Source organism: Erpetoichthys calabaricus, chromosome 13, assembly GCF_900747795.2.
Source record: "Erpetoichthys calabaricus chromosome 13, fErpCal1.3, whole genome shotgun sequence".
In the NCBI taxonomy this organism is placed as follows: domain Eukaryota; kingdom Metazoa; phylum Chordata; class Cladistia; order Polypteriformes; family Polypteridae; genus Erpetoichthys; species Erpetoichthys calabaricus.
In genome coordinates, this window is record NC_041406.2 from 66,898,832 (window position 1) to 66,923,390 (window position 24,559).

The 24,559-nt window shown below is 41.0% G+C and overlaps 1 protein-coding gene across 1 annotated transcript; it reads left to right on the top strand.

The window, feature by feature from the left end:
- The first annotated feature begins 592 nt into the window (after window positions 1–592).
- On the top strand, window positions 593–22,651 carry LOC114642276 (lanosterol 14-alpha demethylase). The gene is made up of 10 exons (XM_028791235.2): window positions 593–972; window positions 2,373–2,471; window positions 4,394–4,570; window positions 8,691–8,817; window positions 10,223–10,397; window positions 11,206–11,325; window positions 11,848–12,043; window positions 14,844–14,939; window positions 15,499–15,667; window positions 20,663–22,651. The coding sequence occupies exons 1-10, from the start codon at window positions 811–813 to the stop codon at window positions 20,839–20,841; spliced, it is 1,500 nt and encodes a 499-aa protein (XP_028647068.1). The 5' UTR covers window positions 593–810; the 3' UTR covers window positions 20,842–22,651.
- Window positions 22,652–24,559: the final 1,908 nt, after the last annotated feature.

Sequence of the window (24,559 nt, forward strand, 5' to 3'; positions counted from 1 at the left end):
TAATCCGTAGCCAGTCTTCCGGGGCTTGACACTGCCAGGCTGCTGTCCTGGTCCCTTTTTATTTAACTCACCCATAGTGGGTGAGCGGACATCACCTGCCTGGTTGTCACCTAGGTCTGTCGTTACAAAAGCGGGGCATGGATTCGCCGAGTGTGTGTGATAACGGAATGATTGGATATCTGTAATTTGCTGTGCTTATTGTTTCTACGGCATATTTAATAACAGTCAAAATCGACAATATTCATATAGATAATTTTCGAAATTATAAGGTTAATTCGTTACTTTAATGTGGAGATAATGCAGGTTCGACTACAGCTACTTCAATCAAAAGTCAGATGTCACTGACCTTCCATTTAACCCTTTACAACCGGCTCGTAAAGCGTCCTCAAGTTAATTAAACAATAAGGAGCATTCGTTACAGTTAACAGGTGTAAGAGCACATCCAGTACACGCGAGTGAATTAGGCAGAATCAAAACGAAATCATTCTGTGACTGGATTGACTGCATGACTGTAATAAGTGGACCCCGGTACACTACGCCACTGGCAGACACCCTCCGACGTCATATAGTCAGACATCAGTTCAGCGCATGGCAGCCAATCAGAGCGCTGCGATAGTAGACACACACTCTGGAGCGATCGGAGAACAAGAGCAGCTTAGCCGCGCTGCAGCACCGCGATATGGCATCACACATGCTTTAAACCCCGCCGCTCGACCCTTTAGTTTTCTCCTCATTTTCTGCGGTGACTCAACAAAAAGAGAACTGCAGCAGCGCAAATTGAAGTGAACATCAGTGAGCACAGATCCAGCAATGACCTTGCTTGAAGCGAGCACGTCCCTTATTGGGAATGCCGTGGAGGGAGTTGGCAATAATCTAACTTCTATGGTCCTTTTGACTAGTGCTTTCATCTTGAGTGTCAGCTACCTGTCTAAGATTGCATTCAAACATTTCCATCTGCACGATAGAGATGTGGTAGGTATCTGCCTGACAAGCTGCATGTCCTGCTTTATATGCATTCCTGTACTGGGAGTAGTTTTCTTTATCTATTCGCCTGAGAAGTTCTATCTATGTCTCTATCTAGAACAATATTTTTCTTTCACAACTGTCTGTATAGTTTAGAATGTAATATTCACTTACTATAATTAATGTACATCATTAATATTATTAATTATGATACAGTAACTTCTTTCGTATGATTTGCCATTTGTATATGCTGTACATATTATTATTCTTTGTTTTGAAATCACAATTAAGGTCCAAAGACATCCTGCAGGTCGGCTGCTGACTCTTTTTTGGTCCTCTGTGTGTGTGTGTGTGTGTCCTGAGATGGACTGGTGTTCTATCCAGAGATGTTCCTGGATTGCGCCTGTTACTGGTGGACTAGACTCTGGCTAGTTATGACTCTGTAATGGATAGAAGGATACAGAAAGTGAATGGATACATTCATTCATAATTGCTAATATTCATACCAAACATAAGAATAGTGTTCAATATACTGGAGATACACTTATGCTTTACAGTCAGTTTACAATAGAACACAAGAGGGTATTTCTCAAACTGTGCAAAGCTGAGCTTACTATTTATAACCATATTTATAACAATGGCAAAATATATTTGTATTATCTGACAGTAAGGAAATACTTCTGGATTTTTAAGTAGTGACATTTGGTCTCAGAATGTTTTAAATTCTAGACTTCTTTAGTGTGTAACATTTGCTCATTAAAATCTAATGCTACACAACATTGTTCAAGTTTACTGTCATACACACAGTACATAGTGAGCATACGTAACAAAATGAATTTCAATAGCCTAAAGACATTCGATTTAGATACAAGTTAACAAAAAATAATAAAATCAGTAAAACCCAGACTTTTTTTGAAATACATCTAGCTTCCATAATCCCAATGCTCTATACATTGTGATGCAGTGTGGCAATGCCAAATAGCTGCCTTTTCTCTCTGCTTGTCGTTTTTTATTTTTATTTTTTTACATAATTGTGTTAATGTTGGTTGCTAGTGGTGGAATTCGATTTCCAGCCTGGGCACTGCCTCTGTAGGGTCTGTCCATTCTCCCTGTGTTTGTGTGGCTTTCCTCCTACAGTCTAAATGCTGACCTTTCAGAGTGTGCATGCTGTACACTCCAGAACTGGACCGTTCCAGACACCTAGTACTGCTTAGACAGGCTCAAATTCCTCAATATGATGTAGATTAAAATTTTAGCTTCAAAAATTTGACAGATTTTCATGTCTTGGTGAAATTTGAAAAAATAGTTGTAATTAAGGTTTTAATAATTCATTAGCACAGTCACCTTATTCTGTTTTTCATTTTAAACACTAATTTGATGAAACTGAACTTTTTTTTCAACTTTTATAGAAATATCCTCCCTACATTCCATCAAGTATCCCTTTTCTTGGCCATGCTATAGCATTTGGGAGGAGTCCAATTGAATTTCTTGAGAAGGCATATGAAAAGGTAAGAATTTCTCATGTTTGACGCACTGTTCATTTGTAGTTGGTGACATTGTAAAGATCTCTGATGAGCAATTTAAAGCCTAAAGACATAACAGGTTTTGGTGCCTTCTTCAGTGAAAGCTGATAGGTAAAACAACAAATGTAAAACGTAACTATAGCTTATTATGCCGTTCCTTTTAGATTTAATACTCTAACACACTAAGACATTGATCACTGCTGGGGGTTTATCCAACTTGCAGGAAGGCTCAAATGGTTTAGATAGTAGGAGACCATTAAGAAAGGGAATTTGAGTACAGATCCCTCTTCATACGTATGTTTCAGCCTCATCTGTGCACACCAGTTTAGGAAGACAGGGGCACTGAGAGGAGTTTGGCTTTGTCCTCTGGAATGGAGTACCAAATTATTAGAAAAAGAGAGGGTGGGGTAACATGGAGAAAGACCTCTCCTTCTAATACAGGGAACGCCACCATGAAGGACATGTAAGAAGATAGAAATTCTCCAGAGCAACAGGTGGCAGCTTTGGAAAATGTTGCCTCCTTAAGTATGTGGCCAAATAATACTGACAGGAGGCCAGCTCCTTCCTATATGTCTACTTGTGGACTGCACGCGAACTGCATTGCCCCTTTAAGAAAACGGGCATCAGGAGAGCAACCTTGCAGAAATAACCTTTTTAAAGTTACACAGAGCTAAAATAAGTATTAATATTTCTAACCCAGGGGTGGGCAAAGTCATTCCTGGAGGGCCGCAGTGGCTGCGGGTTTTTGTTCCAACCCAGTTGCTTAATTAGAAAACAATCCTTGTCAAAATTACATTTCATGGCTTGTTAGTGCTTTAACTCTGCTATGTCAAGTCATTCTCATATCCTAGATTTTTTTTTTCCATTCTAAGGATATCATCCAAATACTTTGAAGTTTAAAACGGATGGGTAATTCTCAATCCTTCACTTTTTTCTCTTCTCTTTCCTTCCAAGTATTTAATTAAACCAAATAGTGCACGATAAATACACACAGGTGTAAAGGGTAACAAGCAAAATGGATAACTGCTGGTTTCTTTTATCATTTGCATCTAATTGTTAATAAGGAGCAATTAAAAACTGAGAATGCAGCTGTTTAAGACTTAAATAAGCAATAAGGGTTCAAAATCTTAATGAGGGAGATAACCAAAATGAAGCAGAAGTGTTTCTAGAGCAATAAGTGCTTCTTATTAAGCAATTGGGTTGCAGCAAAAACCTGCAGCCACTGCGGCCCTCCAGGAATGACTTTGCCCACCTCTGTCTAACCAATAGAGGGAACTCTAGTCCAGTGTCCCAGTAGCCAAAGAGGGCTGCCACTAACTCTGGAAATGATTCTGGAGCATGGGTTGAAAGTGACCCTGGGAACAGCTTTATTAGGTCCTTAAGACAGAGGATATACAGCAGGAGTCTAGAGTCTGGAAAAGTTGGGGCTGAATGGGAGACAGACAGACAGAACTGAGGAAGACAGGGAAGAGCAGACAAGGCATGTGAGGCAGAGACGATTGGTTTATCAAGAGGTAGTCAAGTGGGTGAAGTGACCTAAATGGGCAGACATGTTTGAGTGTAGGCCAAGAATGACAGGTGAGGGTTATTTAAGTGCTTTATTTAAAAAAAAGAGTTTTGAATCTTTGTGTTATTTAGGATTAGTAGAGACTACAGGAGGAGTTATAGTTTCATATCAGTATTAACCCGTATTGGTAAAAATAATTTTAGTCACTTGCACAATTTTGTTTTCTTCTGCATTAAAACTAAAGGTTTAATTTCATTGACAGCCTCAAACGCATGTCAAGAGGTAAAGCTGTACTTTGCTTAGCAGTTCATTTTGAGACTCAATAACAAAATTACATCATAAATTAAATGCTAAAAAGCAGCAGTAAAAGTCAGACTGAAGATTTCATTTTGCTTTACAGTATGGTCCTGTCGTTAGCTTCACTATGGTGGGCAAGACATTTACATATCTAATCGGAAGTGATGCTGCCACCTTGCTGTTCAATAGCAAAAATGAAGACCTCAATGCAGAAGATGTGTACTCCAAACTTACAACACCCGTGTTTGGAAAAGGAGTTGCTTATGATGTCCCCAACCATGTAAGTGGAAAGGACTTTATGTGTTTATCAAACCAGAGTGCCTTCTTACAGTTTATAAATAATGGTCAATGGACATATTTTTTCTGATTGTTCTGAATGTAAAAGGACAAGAAGTATTTCCATTGTGGAAATGCTGAGAAATCATAGCACTAAAGTGGAGACAGAGTGCTGTGTCTGCTGCGGCTATACACATAATGGACCTGCCTGTATAATGAAGACTACACATTACAGGCATCAGTCTGTTTTCTATGCTATTATTCTCTAAATAGAGGCAGTGTTAACATACTGACCAGGGTAAACCAGAAGCCCTTTTCCCCAGCTACCAAAGCAGGCACTTCAATGGGGATGCCTGGGCTAATCCTTCTGAACTACCTGGGTCTTCTTTAAGTCAGAATGCCTGGTACCTCTAACAGGGTGCATCGTGATCTGGTGCTCCATTTTCTAGAAATGGCTTCCATCACTATGGTGGAACACCATCTTGTCCTCTGGCATCTTCATCCCCAAGTCTACAGCAGTTCTTGTCTTCCAGGACTACGCTGTGATTTGTATGTGCAGAGAGTTTTACAGTAAATTACACCTGTTTAAGGTAATGAAAATGGTCTTATTTAGAAGGTCCACAATACTGTTTTTTGACTATCAGCAGTAGTACTTTCTCCAAGCATTGTCATTGTATTGCAACCACAGAACGATAGAGGCCCAAAAGGGGCATAAAAATTGTAAACGTCATGCAGAAGATTACATTTTTTTATGTAAATATTGGGTTGATTAGTTTGGACAATACAGTTTCAGGACCAAGCATCTGATGCATCCTCTCCTGTTAGGATGGGAGAACTAGCCTACCATTGGATTGGGTTATTTTACACTTGCAAACTTGAGGTGTAGTTTCAGTTAAGTTAAATCTGTTCTGTTGATAATTTTGCAGGGCAGAAAGCCTCAAATAGCACAAGTAAGCCATTTTTTTGTTTTGCAATAAAATGGATTCATTTTTTCTGGATTAAACTATATTTCAATGGAATAACATCCATCCATCCATTTTCCAACCCGCTGAATCCGAACACAGGGTCACGGGGGTCTGCTGGAGCCAATCCCAGCCAACACAGGGCACAAGGCAGGAAACAATCCTGGGCAGGGTGCCAACCCACCGCAGGACTTACTTTTTCAGAAAGTTATTGAATTACTGTAACGGCTTTGTAGATCCTTTTATTTAACGTAACATACTTGTGTCATTTACAATATATAACTGATTTTAATGTGATGCATCTCCATGGTGTTAACCCCTGAAACTACAGTAGTAATCATAAGCCTTTGTCTACATGTTGAATACAGCTTTCTGCGTCTCTTATTGGCACACTTTAGTAACAGTCATGAGAAAAAATAAGTACATCCGCTTTTAATTGCATGAGTTTACATATTGAACATGAGTAACAATCATATAGTCCTCACCAAGTTATAAAATCCAAGAAACAAACAACACATAATGGATTTTACTTTATCACTTATTTGAAAAAAAAAAACAAATTCTACCATCAAAAAGAAAAACTAAGAACACTTCAAGATTCAGGACCTTGTTCAGCTACCTATAGCATCATTCGCTTGAAGCAATTCTTTTCTGGATAAGTAAACAAGACTCTTACATTGAATTGCTGGTATTTTGACCCACACTGCCTTACTACACTGCTTTAGCTTATTGATGTTTGAGGGCCTTAATGAATGCAGTGCCCTCTGAAGTGTGCCACTTTATGGTGGATTCAGTGATTTCAAAGCATCGCCTCTTATTTGACAGTTCCTATGAGGTTATTGTGGTGATATCACTATCTGCTTAGTTTCCCAAAGAATGGCACTGAGAGTAACACCTAAACACCGCCACTTTGGTCTCATGTGTCCAGATGGCATTGTAACAGGGGTTTTTTTGTTCTTTCAGGTGCAGCTGTGTCATGCTGCCATGTTATTTTTTTGTAAGAGGAGGCATTCCCAAGGCTAGCCTTCCATGATAGCCATACTTGAGTTATGAACTGTAACATTTACTTGAGTGTAGCTTTTGTGTGTGATCTACCTACCCCACCTACCTACGTCTGTCTGTATACTTGTATATGGCTGAGATGACAATAAAGTTCACTTTGACTTTGATTATTTGCGATTTTTATTGTGCATCACATGGCCTGTGATGCCTGCTTCTGGGGTAGCTGTCAGGTGGCTTGAATGTTCTCTATTATTTGGAAGTTTATTTCCAGACAGATGAGCAGGAATAATTGCTTCTTAATAATAACTGATCACTTAAGATGTCACAGTTACCACAAAACCAAGTAGTCCCGACCGTTCTGTAAAAGGTGGCAGGCACTACGTCCTGAGCATCAACTTAATCTGCACTCCCTGGCTCTAACGACTTTCTTAACTGATATGGCTTCAGTGTGTTTTTTGAATAAATAATGACAGGAAAATTTGTTGATTATGTTCTAGTATATAAAGCCACAGGACTGCTTAATGGTGGTATCCCTATTTTTACATTATTGTATGATTTATTTTATGGGAATTAAAAAATCATTTGATTTTATTATGTGCACATAATTCCTTAATAAAAAAATATTCTGATCATCTCCACATTTCTGATGCTTAAAAGATTTTCATAACATTTTAGTTCAAGCAGCTAGTAACAGTTTATAAATATTTTATTAGTTATGCTATCAGCAATAGTTAATTACTTGAAGTAGCAAGGCTCTTGAAATATGTTAGAACCAATTTGCTTGGTTTTATATAAAGTTAAAAATACTTGAAATAGGTTTGTGACATACTTTAAATACATAAATAAATAGCACATACTCCTGAAAAATTGTGAATGATTTTGAAAGGGTAATATAAAGTATATATTATAAAGTCACTGACTTACCATCAGTTTCCTGTCCAATAATTACACATTACTGCCGGCCAAAGCGCAAACTGTTCTCATCACTGTTTAAAAAAAGAATTAATATGCCCAAAGTGCTTTTGTCATAAATAATAACTGATTATTAACAAACAACAATAAATACTAATCAATTAATGCTAAGTAATTTCTTTGGAATGAATCAACTTTCTATGCTACTTGGATAAAAAGAAACAGTGATCACATATTTAACATGTTATGCTATTGATCTAACATCCTGCTTGAGGCCGTTTCACACAACACAATTTTTCCAGCAATCTTCACTTGTAAATTTCATTTGCGTTATCTTAGGGATTTAGAAAAAGTTGTGGGGCATTCCTATGACCAGCATCTTACTCAAACAAAAATCAAAGCGATTTAAGGCTGTGTGTGTGTCAAGAGCTGACAGCCACTGAGAACTTACCTGGATGTAAAATAAATGCAATGCTGCTACAAGGAAACCGGAGAAGCGTGTGTTTTGGACCATGTAATCGGAAGAGAGGCTTGCCTGCGTGATGCCTTCTTGCATTTTACATAACATCACAGAATGGAAAATAGCAAAAAAAAAAAAAAAAAAACAGGCCAAGATGGTGGCTGAACTCGGTGTACCTGGAAAGCATTTCTACAGCAGAGTTGTGTAGTTTGCCATCCTCTGTGATATGACATCCTCATACAATAAGATCTCAACTGCAGTCTGGGGCATCCCCTGTCCGAGTGGAACTTGTGCAATGTGATGCCTGCTCCAGTTATACTGCTTCATTTTATATTTTACTGTACATTTTCACACAGATGTGTATTGTTCTCATGCTGCCACCTCACTCACGAATGACACCACTTGTCTTGCATTCTATGAGGACTGCAGTGACCAGTCTTTACAACGTGATAAGGTTTATTGCTTCATTTAATACATGTGTATGGAATATTTGCTACATAATATTTTGGATCCACTTCTTTGCCTCTGGCTTCCCCCTTATGTGATGGTCACTGTAATGAGGCGTTTTCTTTTCCGTTGTATTCTGTTTCATTATATTCTACTTCTGGCCATCTCCTTGATACACAATGTCTCCTACGTGCCTCCTTCTCTAAAACACCCATCTATCCATCTATCCTTGTTTGTGGTGGCATTTTCTTTTCTTTCTTTTGTCAACTCCTATCTATAATAATTTTCTTAGCACATGGTTTTCCACTTATCTCTGCGATTTGTTTGGCAATATATTCCAGATCTTTTTGGAGCAAAAGAAGATGCTGAAGACAGGCTTGAATGTTGCACAGTTTAAACAACATGTAGAAATGATTGAAGATGAAACCAGAAAGTATTTTGAACGATGGGGAGACAGTGGAGAAAGAAGTAAGAAACAAGCAATGCGCTATATGGCATAAACCTAAATCTTTATGGAAAAATGTTTGTCATCAGTTTCAGTCTGCCTGGGTTTAGTATACTCGGAATGTGCTCTACTTATCTAACATTCTCAAACCCATACCATCCAGTTCAGGTTTGTGAGGTGATGCAGGAAATCCTGGTAGCACTGGGCAGTCTGGACAAGGTGCCAGTCCATCACAAGACACACTTAGATAGAGCCAAAGTAGAGTTGCCCATTAACATTACAAGCAGAGTTTTGGTGACGTGGGAGGAAAACCCATGTAGACACAGGGGCAATGGCTGGGTACTGGAGTCATACCAGTGTGCCACTGGTATTTATGTGACCACATTAAATGCTAACTTAAAATTTAAAAGTAACCTTTAAACAAATTATTTGTTAATTATATGTTGTCAAGGTGTGTGTTTTGAAGGGTTCTGGCTCTTTTCTTTTGTCATCTAATCAGTTTCTGACATGTTGTGCTTAGTTCATCCCTAGCTGTGACCTGAACTTTGTTCCTTTCATACTACACCCAGGCCGTAACTTGTATTGATGTTTCGTTTGACATGTTTAAAGAAAAAAAATTTCCTGACTTAAAGCAGTAAGAAATCAAGGCTGTTTCTGCAAAAGCGAGAACACATGCAGGATTTGCCTTAATTGGAAATCAGAATTTAAAATGATTATCTTTATTATATTGAATTTTCACAAGGTCTTTACTAAGTAAGTAATCAATGGCTGTTTTGGATCAACTTAAAACAAAATTAGTCAATGGTGTACAACGAACAACCGTTCTAGGCAACTGCCCATTTGTAAATGAAAGTTAAACATTTTCACAGTATGCGGCTACCCATGTCACCTCTTTATACTCACATCAGCTTGCATTAAAAAGTTTACACAATGCAGTGTTACATCTAAAGATGGGGCACTCGAGTGAAAAGAGGTACTGCATCAGTGATTTACTGACTACTTAATTGGGACATGGCCTGTATGCCTGCTGTGCCTAACTGTTCCTCAGTGGATAAACGAAGCCTGTGAGTGGAGATGCCTGGCCAGCAGTAATGTTCAAGTAGGCCGTGGCATTCCAACAGTTGTAGTGCACACCAGGAAACCACCCATAAACCACTGTCAAGAGGCAGAGCGGACACTTTGCACAATGAGTGGTATTCTCATGTAGCTCTTTCCCCAGCCAGGTGTTAAATATCTTTTATGCTAAGTGTTTTGTATGACATTTCATCAGGTATCCTGTGTCAAATTGTCTTTCTTTTAATATTTACAGTTTTCAGCAAATCAAGTTGATCTACGATAGAAAGTTACAGTAATTTAAATAAAGAAGCTATGAATATTTTGTAATGCAAAGTCAAACACCTTTTCATAAATTGTTTTTTTTTCATGCAGACCTATTTGAAGCTCTGTCTGAACTGATCATCTTAACAGCTAGCAGATGTTTGCATGGGAAGGAAATACGAAGCCTTTTGAACGAGAAGGTTGCTCAGTTGTATGCTGATCTGGATGGAGGCTTCACTCATGCAGCTTGGCTTTTGCCAGGATGGCTCCCATTGCCAAGCTTCAGGTAAGAAAAAAAGGAGGCCATTCCATCAGCAAACACACAACTTGGATGTAGCCACTCACACTGGAGCCACTTAGGCTACACTTACATTACCACCCTGAGTGAACAAATGCCAGCTTTCCCATGCATATTACACAAATTGAATTTATGTATAAACACCCAGTGATTTGTGCTCTTTTGAGAATGGATACAGGTCACTTTTCTGCTTTTGTATGTAGTACAGTATTCTAATTTTCCATATCTTATTTGACTTTAAACAGATCTGACTTTTTCTCAAGTGTTGAATCCATCACTTTTGTGCATCATAGCAGATAAATCAAATGGTCAGTGGTGCAGCAAGGAAACAAAATATTAAATACATTTCCGAACTACATGGTATTTAGAAAATTAGCACTGCTTCTAAAATGTAGGAAATGGAAGAGCATCAGCAGATAAAACATGAAGTGATCAGTGTTAATGCCTTACCTGTGAGATTACATCACAAGCACATGGGCTAAATGTAACTTGTATGTGAACACTCAGGGTCACATTTAGAATACCACAGATATTTAGATCTTCACCAGTTCTGATTTGGGCATTGACTCCTGGTAATTGTGGTCTTGGTAAACCCCAGTGAGTCATCTAACCAAGTGTAACATTAGTTAGCATTATTCATTGGCAGTTTGCAATTGAATCACATTACATTGCTGTAATGGGGAGCTTGAAAATAGAATGAGGCAGCTGATCGTATTTTATCTTCATCTGAACTGAATCATTTCTGTATGTAAAGATAATATTTTTCTTTTTTTTTTTCCTTTTTCACTTTATCAAGGAGGAGGGACCGAGCTCATAAAGAGATCAAAAATATCTTTTACAAAGTCATTCAGAAGCGCAGAGCGTCAGGAGAGAGAGAGGATGACATGCTTCAGACTCTGCTGGATGCAACATACAAGTAAGGTCCCCCAGACCCCTAATGCCTCTGTTCATACAGTATGTGCTTCCACCACTAAATGTGCAAATAAAATTGTGTTCACTTTCAGCATGCACATATGATGTTTAAGTTTACTGTTATCTGGTAAATGGTACAATAAAATTCTTAAATGCATGTCTCCCAAAGAATAGTGACACTTTTACACTACCATAAATTATTTATACATAGGAAACACACGAGTCTACTGGTGAAAGTGTTAATAACCCAGTAAGCTGGCCAGAATGGAAGAAGGAGAAAAGTGCAATGCTAAAACAATACATGAAGTGGCAACACAAAATGAGAACGAACATCCTCAAGTACAGTATCCCACAAAGCCCTAAAGTAGAAAATCTGTCAAGACTCAACAGCCAATCCAAAGTTAACATCTTAAACCAAAACTGTTCAAAGATGTATTATATGACATTACCTGTATATACTGTACCTTCTGTTTTGAAATGCTGCCATTGTTTTTTGGCTCTTACGGTTTTTATAATTTGTTTCCAGGGATGGCTGTCCACTATCTGATAATGAAATCGCTGGCATGTTAATTGGGCTGCTTCTTGCTGGACAGCACACTTCGTCCACTACCAGCGCTTGGATGGGGTTCTTTTTAGCCAGAGACAAATCCCTCCAGGATCGATGCTTTGCTGAGCAGAAGGCTGTGTGTGGTGAGGACCTGCCACCAGTCAAATATGAACAGGTGAGAGATCCGATATTCACATGATTACTAGAGGTTTAAAGGCTCACCACTGTCACGTGACACGTCACCATGATTACCAAGTACAACATCCTTACCTGGAACATCTCAGAACACACAAAGCTTACAACAAAAGCCAAAAGCCAACTTTGTTTTGTTGTCCCAGTTTCATTCCTGCTTTGTGATGCAGGCCTCTCCAGTGCATATGCAGTTTCTTGGGGGTCATACAAACCATATATAACTAGCCGAAGCCCGCCGTAGCATACGGCGGTGTAAGAATAGGAACGGAAAACGGTGAGAAAGGAATTCAGAAATCAAGAAGAAATAAATACTTCTTGAAAGATGCAATTGTGAATAGGTGTTTTGGTGGAGATGACAGATAATGAGTCGAAAGATCTACTTGTACTACAATATCAGGTCTGTGCTCTGGTCTTTGGGTATCCGACAGTGCATGTAGAATTTCTGGCCAAGCAGGATTACATGTGAAAGTGATAAATAAATCAGGCTTTCCGAATTTACTTACTATGGCCATGGCATCCTGATAGTTTTGTTGCATGTATCTTGGACTTCCAGGAAATGTGGACGGTAATATGATCGTTTTGCCTACACATACGTTGTTATTTTCAGTGTTTGCTTACAGTGCATCTGAAAGTCCTTTGTATTGTTCTACGCGCAGATCTTGTTGATGTAATCTGAGATAGCTGAGACGCGCGCCCCCTGTTTTAACATATGCATCTACGGTGTACATACATGCATGTTGGAATAGTTTGCCGCTAGAGTGCAAAATACTAAATGTATTCCTCATTGCTAATCTGTACATGTAAAATTGGCATTGAGTAAGCGTCATTTGCTCGGTGGTTCTTTTATCGGGAACATGTTGTAAATCTTTGTGCCAGCCAATGTCTCCGTAAGGGAATAAAAGTGGGTAAACCATAGGATCGCAATTCATATTGAGCGTGGAAATCTGTTTACAGGAGTTGCCTATGGGATAGATGCAAATGTCCGTTTCGGCAGGCGGTTCGCCATCTTCTCCGATGAAAATGCTGCAACAGCGGTGTGACATGTCGGGGCATTGTATCGTCGTAAATGCTGCCTAGGGTTTTCCTTGAAAACCATTCGTACAGATGCTGTTGGATTGGACTGAGCGATTTCATGCATGTGTTTGTATGATTTAGCGAAAGGGTTGATGGTTCTGAGCATGGAAACTAGCTGGAGAAGTACATTTTCGCTGCATGCAGAGTTTGCTTTATTTTGTAAGCGTACTTCAGTAGCTTGCGCTGTGTCAAAAACGTACAACTGTCCATATCCTGGAGAAGTAGAAGTGTTAGCATATAGTAGAGATTTGGTGATAAATTTGCCCGTGTATTTTAAAACAGTATGGTCTGTGAGTTATCTGTGCACCCATGGAAGCAAACGCTAGAGAAGAGTTGTATTCTCGATTGTGTTCATGAAAATTTTTAGCTTCTGATGTTTGCTGTGTAAGAAGCTGTTGTAATGACACAGGTGGCTCCCGCAAAGGTGGTAAAGCCACTTTACCGTTGTGGCAGCACCTCGAGTACTTGTTGCATGTATTACACTCAGCAGGCCAGTATAGTGCATGAGACTGTTTGCACTGCTGGTCTGGAGTCCCAGTGTTGTACTCTTGGACGGGAAGACAGGAATTAGGTGAAGTAGTACCTGTGGTAACGGGAAGAGGATTGTGTGTATGTCTGCTGAGACTGCATTGGTTTGGAAACATTGCTTTGCAGATGTCGCACTGCAAGAGTTGTGAATGAGTTTTGTTGTGTTTAGTCAGACAATCCTGTGTAGTGAACTTCTTATTGCATTTCTGGCACTCATATAGTTGTTGGGAAGAATGCCTTTTCTTGTGTTTAGCAAGTGAGGTTCGTGTTTGAAAAGTTTTGTTGCAGGAATCGCACTGGAAGAATGTGGGGAAGGGTTTGGAGGAGGACAAATAGGAATCGGGAAATGCTGTGTCAGCTGCGTGAGGGTGGGACCGGTTTTGAAGTGGAAGCAGGACGAACCAGTAGAGAAATATATATAAGAGATGTATCCAGAAAACCATTTTGGATTATGGATAATACCTACCATATCAGCAAATAAATCTCTACAGTAAAATTACTTTGAATTTTATTATCATATAAATTTAAATAATTTAATACAAGGGGTACTCAAAACCTTGTAATTAATGATGGTATGTAAAATGGGCAAATAATAAAAAGAGAATATACACTGTACATGTTAAGTGAAAGATAACATCTACAGTCTCTCCTAAGTCAGTGGCACATTACACGACTTCTAATTGGAGGGGATGTGTAACTTGATAACCTGCGGATTCTCGTCATCTTAGGGTATCAGACAGGGGGCGACAACTTGGATGACTCCAATGACTTGCTAGCGTAGTTTCGTATTTCCAAAATATTGAAAGCTCACCCCCCTTTTTCTGACAGCCAATAATGTGCTGCCTGACAGAACAAATACTATATACAATGGGTTTAAAGGTACAGCGATTCAAGCCAGTCTTGTACCTTTTTTCAATTCTGTTTTGCATACTACAAGAGACATCAGCCAGATGAGTCTCTCTTCTGTTTGTGAGATTAAAATCACCGGTGTTCCCTAATCCTGCCTTACAGTCAAGTCACATGCATCTGCGGTGAGGGAACTGATGCACATGGACAACTCTCTATAGTGGAGTGTCTTGTAGTAGTCAAGTTGTGTCCTTAGCATCTCTATTAACTGTCATTAAATACAATGATTATTCATTTTTATTTTTGACTAAATAACTAGATATGTTTGTTTACAGATTAAAGATCTCAACTTGCTTGACCGCTGTCTTAAAGAAACATTAAGGCTCCGACCACCTATCATGACAATGATGAGGATGGCAAAGACACCTCAGGTGAGACAACCATAGTAGTCATAAACTCAAATTCAGTAGAACTTTTCCTGTTCAGTCTACTTAGACAATTACATTATCTGAACATTTTACTTAAATTATACCGATAATGAACAGAAGCTTTTCAAAACTGTGTAAGTTCCACCAGTCATCAGTGGTTAGCATTGCTGTACTACAGTACATATCCTTTGCTGAAATCCAGCCCCTGGTCACTAGCTGCACGTTCTTGACATATTTACAGAGTTTGTTTGGGCTTTTGTCTTTTTCCTGAATCTCAAAGATGTGCAGCTTAGGTTGACATATGACCCTAGATTGGTAATTTAGGAACAAGTGTGTCCTGTGCTACACTGGTGCCATTCGAAGCTGAGATTGAATGTGCACAGAAAACGTATGAGTAAGTGTTCAAACACAAGGCTGCCACTTCAGTTATTTCTGTTGTAAAAATCCTAGCTGCTGTTTCAATTCTCGATGTCAACTAATGTGCTCATCCCTGCTGGAGTGATGAATACAACAATTATAGGAGGACGCCGTATTAAGGAAACGTTAATGCATCTCCTTCCAGGTGGTTGAAGGCTTTACAATTCCTCCTGGTCATCAGGTGTGTGTATCTCCAACTGTCAACCATCGGCTGCAGGATACCTGGGTTCACAGATTAGACTTCAACCCTGATCGCTACCTTAATGAAAACAACAGTACTGGGGAGAAGTTTGCATATGTACCCTTTGGCGCTGGTAAGTATTTTACAACATTCAGTTCTCCTGCTTGCTTAATGACATGTACACATGTAAGAAACTGCAAGAGAGCACAAGATTAAAAAGAAAGGCATTTGGACACGTGCACTCCTGTACATACCCAAGCGTCATCAATGATTGGTTGAGGAGGTGAACAACATTTTATAGGCTGTCATTACTTGTGCTTTAAGGAACGACGACATGGTAAACTCTTCAATATTGCACATGTCTAGAAAGCTTTGTTCTTTGCAGCGTCATTCATGATGTATTGTTGTTAACATCACATTTTCGTTTAAGTGATCTGAATGAAGCACAAAGTCACTTTTGAATTTAGTGGCTTAAACGAGTCTTACAGGTCTTCCTCCAGTTTTCACAAGCATAATAATGGCATTGCTACTTTTTATCAAAATGCTCAATTTGTTAAGAGGCTCACTGTGCATGCAATGGAATATCAAACATAAAGGCACACTTGAAGCAGATTTAGGCCTTTACAATTTACAGGCCTCAGTCCTTCTCCGTGTGTAGATATGGAGCTGATCTTGCACAAGTTTTAAATCTTGTTCAAACAGTGTCACTTTCTAATGGTAACTCGGACCTACTGTGTGAGTACGCAAGGCGTACGTAAATATGATGCGAGTGCGTAGATGAGGAAAGAGAACTGCAGAGACAAAAATAATATGCTGTCTAAAGCTACAGGAATCTGGCTAATTTGTGAAAATTAAAATGAAACCAAAGCATTAAACGTGTATCACATTGCTCCAAACAAAATTCAACCATCAAAATTCTGTTTTTACCTGAGTTGGTTGTCACTTTTTAATTTTATATCGTATATGTCACAGCTCAGCTTCACTGACTTAGTATTGATTTCTATAAATGGTTCCACTGGGAGTTACTACTTTGAAACTTGTTCTTGTGAAAATTCTGACCGTTTGACTCGTAGTTCTGGCGTCCTATGATTGCTGGGATAGGCGCCATCTGCCTGGTGACCTGGCTCTGGATAAGCGGGTTAAGAAGACATAGGAATGACTCTTATTTCTAATCTGTGTTACAGTACATGAACGCAGTATTACTATTTCTCCTGCCCACATAATTATGATGGCCTTTTAATGTCTAATGGCACCTCATTTGTTTTATTAACACAATTTATAATTTTTCCTGCTTGTAACACAATGTCCATCCATCCATTCTCTTCCGCTTATCCGAGGTCGGGTCGCGGGGGCAGCAGCTTGAGCAGAGATGCCCAGACTTCCCTCTCCCCGGCCATTTCTTCTAGCTCTTCCGGGAGAATCCCAAGGCATTCCCAGGCCAGCCGAGAGACATAGTCCCACCAGCGTGTCCTGGGTCTTCCCCTGGGCCTCCTCCCAGTTAGACGTGCACGGAACACCTCACCAGGGAGGCATCCTGATCAGATGCCGGAGCCACCTCATCTGACTCCTTTCGATGCGGAGGAGCAGCGGCTCTACTCTGAGCCCCTCCCGGATGACTGAGCTTCTCACCCTATCTTTAAGGGAAAGCCCAGACACCCTACGGAGGAAACTCATTTCAGCCGCTTGTATTCGCGATCTCGTTCTTTCGGTCACTACCCAATGCTCATGACCATAGGTGAGGGTAGGAACATAGATCGACTGGTAAATTAAGCAACCTTTTTCACCACGACAGACCGATGCAGAGCCCGCATTACTGCGGATGCCGCACCGATCCGCCCGTCGATCTCACGCTCCATTCTTCCCTCACTTGTGAACAAGGACCCGAGATACTTGAACTCCTCCACTTGGGGCAGGACCTCGCTACCAACACTGAGAGGGCACTCCACCCTTTTCCGGCTGAGGACCATGGTCTCGGATTTGTAGGTGCTGATTCCCATCCCAGCCGCTTCACACTCAGCTGCGAACCGATCTAGAGAGAGCTGAAGATCACGGCCTGATGAAGCAAACAGGACAACATCATCTACAAAAAGCAGTGACCCAATCCTGAGTCCACCAAACCGGACCCCCTCAATGCCCTGGCTGCGCCTAGAAATTCTGTCCATAAAAGTTATGAACAGAATTGGTGACAAAGGGCAGCCCTGGTGGAGTCCAGCTCTCACTGGAAATGGTTTCGACTTACTGCCGGAAATGCGGACCAAGCTCTGGCACCGATCGTACAGGGACCGAACAGCCTTTATCAGGTGGTCCGGTACCCCATACTCTCGGAGTACCCCCCACAAGATTCCCCAAGGGACACGGTCGATGCCTTTTCCAAGTCCACAAAACACATGTAGACTGGTTGGGCGAACTCCCATGCACCCTCCAGGACTCTGCTAAGGGTATAGAGCTGGTCCACTGTTCTGCGACCAGGACGAAAACCACACTGTTCCTCCTTAATCCGAGGCTCGACTATCCGACAGACCCTCCTCTCCAGAACCCCCGAATAGACTTTTCCAGGGAGGCTGAGGAGTGTGATCCCTCTGTAGTTGGAACACACCCTCCGGTCCCCTTTCTTAAAGAGGGGGACCACCACCCCAGTCTGCCAATCCAGAGGCACTGTCCCTGATGTCCATGCGATGTTGCAGAGACATGTCAACCAAGACAGTCCTACAACATCCAGAGCCTTGAGGAACTCCGGGCGTATCTCATCCACCCCCGGGGCCCTGCCACCAAGGAGTTTTTTGACCACCTCGGTGACCTCGGTCCCAGAGATGGGGGAGCTCACCTCCGAGTCCCCAGGCTCTGCTTCCTCATTGGAAGGCATGTTATTGGGATTGAGGAGGTCTTCGAAGTACTCCCCCCACCGACCCACAACGTCCCGAGTCGAGGTCAGCAGTGCACCATCCCCACCATATACAGTGTTGACACTGCACTGCTTCCCCCTCCTGAGACACCAGACGGTGCACCAGAATCTCCTCGAAGCCGTCCGAAAGTCGTTCTACATGGCCTCCCCAAACTCCTCTCAAGCCCGAGTTTTTGCCTCAGCAACCACCAAAGCCGCATTCCACTTGGCCTGCCGGTACCTATCAGCTGCCTCCAGAGTCCCACAGGACAAAAAGGTCCTGTAGGACTCCTTCAGCTTGACGGCATCCCTCACCGCCGGTGTCCACCAACGGGTTCTGGGATTGCCGCCACGATAGGCACTGACCACCTTACGGCCACAGCTCCGGTCAGCTGCCTCAACAATAGAGGCACAGAACATGGCTCATTCGGACTCAATGTCCCCCACCTCCCTCGGGATGTGGTCGAAGTTCTGCTGGAGGAGGGAGTTGAAGCTACTTCTGACAGGGGGCTCTGCCAGACGTTCCCAGCAAACCCTCATAACACGTTTGGGCCTACCAGGCCTGACCGGCATCCTCCCCCACCATCGAAGCCAACTCACCACCAGGTGGTGATCAGTTGACAGCTCCGCCTCCGAGTGTCCAAGACATGTGGCCGCAAGTCAGACGACACGACCACAAAGTCAATCATCGAACTGAGGCCTAGGGTGTCCTGGTGCCAAGTGTACATATGAACACCCCTATGCTTGAACAGGGTGTTTGTTATGGACAATCCGTGACGAGCACAGAAGTCCAATAACAAAACACCGCTCAGGTTCAGATCGGGGTAACACAATGTCATTAATCCTTAATAATATACAGTGGATGGGTATTTTTTCTCTGACTATTTTCTTGCAGGCTCTGGGATGAGAAACAGTGTGCCATATAGTGTTCTTTCATTTTATTTTTCCTTTAAATCAATGGCTGTATTTATTAATTGGACAGAACTACGTTATTGATACTGGTTTTCTGAAAGGATAAACTTCACTATATTTTAAAGCCTTTTGAATTCTGATCCTTTTTTGCTTTATTTTCAGCACACAGATTCTCTAGGCCTGAACTTCCTGCTGCTCCCCTTTATACACTATATACCACATAAATAATAAGGCATTTTGGTCACACTTTAATTTATATATCCATTATAAACCAGCCATTAAGAGTTCATAAATGTTTTACTAGCTATATTTTTACTTCTAACAGCATAAAGACTCCTGAAATTTTTTTTGTCACTGTTTTATTTTGTGTAACATCATTTCTAGTGGTGTCTAAAGTCCATGGCCGGCTGAGGGTCAGTGCTGGTGGTCTCACTGGAAAGGCTGTTTTTCTTACTGTGCTGCTTCAAAGCCACAGAATAACCACAACAATAACAAAGAAAGCCAGTCACGACTCCAAGAATCAGTTCCCACTTTGTTTGTATTGACGGACCTTTCCTATAATCCAGGCCAGACATCGCTGGGAGGATTTCATTTGACCAGTGGCAGGGTGAATGCTCAGATAGCGGTCAAGGTGATCCCTTGCTGTCAGGTCTTGACGTTCAGGCTGTTATCTTGTCCAGCCTGGTTAGTTAGGGGGTACAACAATATCCGGAGGGCAGGAAGTGCTCCAGTGGTGTTGAGTAGGCCAGAATGCAGTAACACGTCTTGCAATCTATCTTAAGATAGATTGGTTTATTAGACCACAGCAAAGCTATTGATGTCAAAGTAGAAGCCTAACTGCCCCTGCTTTATACCACACAGAAAAATAAGGCAACTTCTCGGGGTCTCTGCCACTAAAACCAAAGAAATACTTTCTTACACGTCATTATAACACACGAACACAAACAAAGGCAAGCAATACACTGCAACAGTGATACTGATAAGCACAAATGAAAATGTTTGTCCACCCATGTCAGTTGTGGTCTCAAATGTGTTTTGTTACATAAACAATAAGAATGCTGATTTGTGTGCCGTGTCACTTTAGATGTTTTCTTAGCACATCTTTAATACTAAAGGTTGAGTCTTCATATCACCCAGAGCACAAAGGCGATTCTGTAGAGTGACAGATACTCATTGTCACACACCTTACAGTGCTGATAGAACATGAGCAGCACTTCAAGGGCCTCCATCTGGATTAACTTTACTAATTTCAAGTCCATGGCAATGGATATTTTAAAGTTGCCTAAGGCGTATTTTGAATTGTTTCACCGATTTTTTGTGTTTTTGCCTGTTTAGGTCGTCATCGCTGCATTGGTGAGAACTTTGCCTACATACAGATCAAGACCATTTGGTCAACGCTGCTCCGTCTGTACGAGTTTGAACTGCTCAATGGCTACTTTCCAACAGTAAACTACACCACCATGATTCACACACCCCACAATCCCATCATCAGGTACAAGCACCGAGTGCACTGAAGAGTCTTCGCACATGAAGGACTTGATGTTTCTGTGGAAAATTTTTTCTCGTTACTTGAAAGTCTCTTTTTGTATGACATTTAATTTTTTTGTTGATAATGGATTATACAGTAATTTCAGAACACACATGGAAAGAATCTTTAGTTGTAAATGTAAAATATGATGCAAACAACTCCCCACCCAATAAAAATGCAAGAAATTAAAAATTAAAAACAGTAAAAATCTTTCTAAACTTTGTTCTATAAGTAAATAAATATAAAAAGCTGCATTTTGGCTGAATTACATTTAGAGCTTTTTAGAAAAGGTTTTTGAAACTAGAGTCGGACTCTTTTCTTTGAGCGATGCTGATGTCTCTCGGTCACAGGTTTAGGGAGTGCGCTACACTTGCCCCACTGTTGTCAGAAATGTTTGTGTAATCACTGACACAGCCTTGGACCTCAAATCACTCTTAACACTGACAGAAATAGCGATGAAAATTCTCTTCTAATACACCACACTGCTTGCACAAACATTTGCTTTGCTCAGTTCACCTTTCATAATTCAGTGGGAAAGCCATCTTTTATTATCTCAAAGTGAATAAAACCCATTCTGTATGTGAGGATTTGTTCAGAATTTGCCCAAAACTGACTGCTGTAATTCTAAAGAAGGCTTTTCATTTGATTTGCTCTTCTATTCTGATGACGCTCTTATTAGACGGCTCTTAGCTATGTGGGGGTCGACTGTTAAATTTCATAGATTGCCTTTGCAAAAAAAATAATTGTACTTGCTATGTTATTTTTATCATTGAATTATGTTTTGTTTTTGCACTTTGTTCTTTAAATAAATCAATTAATTAATAAAAAAAAAAGGCTTGGGAAAAAGAACAAGCATTTGAACAAAGCACAGTCCTCCTGTTTTAAAGACACCGCCTCCATACCGAAGATGCATTGCGTAAGCTACTGACTGTTTAAGTGAGATCAGCATAGCAGTCTAACATGAAGACACAAAACTATGTAATGCCTCCAAAGGAATGCATTCTGGGAGAAAAGTATATATCTAAATCGAAATGTTTTTTTTTTTTTTTTAAACATTAAAACCACATTAAACTTTTAAAATATTAAGGCAGTCCATAGTTATTTATTATGTAAAGCTGTTTTCCAATTAACAGACTAGTTTCTGCGGTATGATGTGCAAAGTTAGTAAAAATGAAAAGACCTCAAATGCTAACTGTCACAATCGGCTCGGCTACAGTAGAATTGGAGAGTATTCTATTCAGATCCTGTCACTTTCTGCACACATCCAATCTGACATTTTCCCCATCAATCTGCACTCAACAAGCCCTAATGACAAAGTGAATACAGGTTTGCAAACTCGGTCATTGATATAAATATTCAGACACTTTACTGTGTCGCCCCAAATTGTGCTCAGGTGCATCCTGTTTGCTTTAGTTCTCCTTGAGATGGGTCTAGAACTTGGTGTCCATGTAGACCTTCATGATAAAACTGTGGTGGGGCACAGATCTGGGCAAGGGAATCAAACCATTTCCAAAGCTTTGGATGGATGAAACCTCATGAACTTTCTTCCCGATTGTGCCGAAAAAAGATCTGAAAATGGTGACATCTGGTGGTTTACAGCTATCATAGCAGCCATGAGCTTGAGGAAGCCAGTGGAGGAAGCGCACTCACAAGTCTTCTACTTTCAAACTGACTGGTGCACTACAAGTCTAAGAACATGCTGTGTGTTCATTCTGATCTTATGATAATCATGTTGTCATTAAACTGCTGCAATTAATGTATGGGTGACAATTTTTTACAATAAAATAATGTTTAAATGTACTGTCCTAAAGATATAATTTCTTGCCCTTATGAATATTGAAGTATAAACCTAGCCACAGGGGATGCACAAACCAGTGTGTTTCTTTGTGCCGGTCCCAAGCCCGGATAAATGGGGATAGTTGTGTCAGGAAGGGCATCCGGTGTAAAATTTTGCCAAATCAATATGCGGACAACAATACAAATTTCCATACCGGATCGGTCGAGCCCTAGGTTAACAATGACCACCACCAGTACTGTTAGTCAACATGGTGCTGGTGGCAATTGGGCTACTGTTGGCCGAAGAAGAAAAAGGAGAAGAAGAGGGGGGGGGGGGGGGGGAGAGACATGTCCGGAGGCAGGAGGAAAGAAAAAGAGAGTGGAACTGAGGGTAGGAACTTTGAATGCTGGCAGTATGACTGGTAAGGGGAGAGAGTTAGCAGATATGATGGAAAGAAGGAAGGTTGATATATTGTGCGTACAAGATACTAAATGGAAGGGGAGTAAGGCCAGGTGGATCGGAGGTGGATTCAAATTGTTCTATCATGGTGTGGATGGGAGGAGAAATGGGGTAGGAGTTATTCTGAAGGAACAGTATGTCAAGAGTGTTTTGGAGGTGAAAAGAGTGTCAGATAGAGTAATGATTATGAAGCTGGAAATTGGAGGTGTGATGATGAATGTTGTTAGTGCATATGCACCACCAGTTGGGTGTGCGATGGAGGAGAAAGAATATTTTTGGAGCGAGTTGGATGAAGTGATGAACAGTGTACCCAAGGGACAGAAAGTGGTGATTGGAGCGGATTTCAATGGGCATGTTGGTGAAGGGAACAGTGGAGACGAGGAGGATTGAAGAAGGTCAGAGGATAGTGGAGTTTTCCAAAAAGATGGACATGGCTGTGGTGAATACGTATTAGGAACATAGGGTAACGTACAAGAGTGGAGGAAGATGCACACAGGTAGATTACATCCTATGCAGAACAGTCAATCTGAAGGAGATTAAAGACTGCAAAGTGGTGGCAGGGGAAAGTGTAGTTAAGCAGCATAGGATGGTGGTCTGTAGGATGACGTTGGAGATCAAGAAGAGGAAGAGAGTGAGGGCAGAGATAAGGATCAAATGGTGGAAGTTGAAAAAGGAAGACTGCAAGGTTGAGTTTAGGGAGAAGGTGAGACAGGCACTGGGTGGCAGTGAAGAGTTACCAGACAGCTAGGAAACTACAGCAGATGTAGTAAGGGTGACAGCAAGAAGGGTGCTTGGCGTGACATCTGGAAAGAGGAAGGAGGAAAAGGAAACCTGGTGGTGGAATGAAGAAACACAGGAGAGTATACAGAGGAAAAGGATGGCAAAAAAGAAGTGGGATAGTCAGAGAGATGCAGAAAGTAGACAAGAGTACAAGGAGATAAGGCGCAAGGTGAAGAGAGAGGTGGACACTACGGAGTGAGAAAAGGACTTGTACCGATTGGCTAGACAGAGAGACTGAGCTGGGAAAGATGTGCAGCAGGTTAGGGTGATAAAGGATAAAGATGGAAACATACTAACAAGCGAGGAGAGTGTGTTGAGCAGATGGAAAGAGTACTTTGAGAGGCTTATGAATGAATAAAACGAGAGAGAGAAGAGGTTGGATGATGTGGCGATAGTGAATCAGGAAGTGCAATGGATTAGCAAGGAGGAAGTAAGGACAGCTATGAAGAGGATGAAGAATGGAAAGGCTGTTGGTCTAGATGACATACCTGTGGAAGCATGGAGGTGTTTAGGAGAGACGGCAGTGGAGTTTTTAACCAGATTGTTTAATGGAATCTTGGAAAGTGAGAGGATGCCTGAGGACTGGAGAAGAAGTGTACTGGTGCCGATATTAAAGAATAAGGGGGATGTGCAAGACTGTAGTAACTACAGGGGGATAAAATTGATGAGCCACAGCATGAAGTTATAG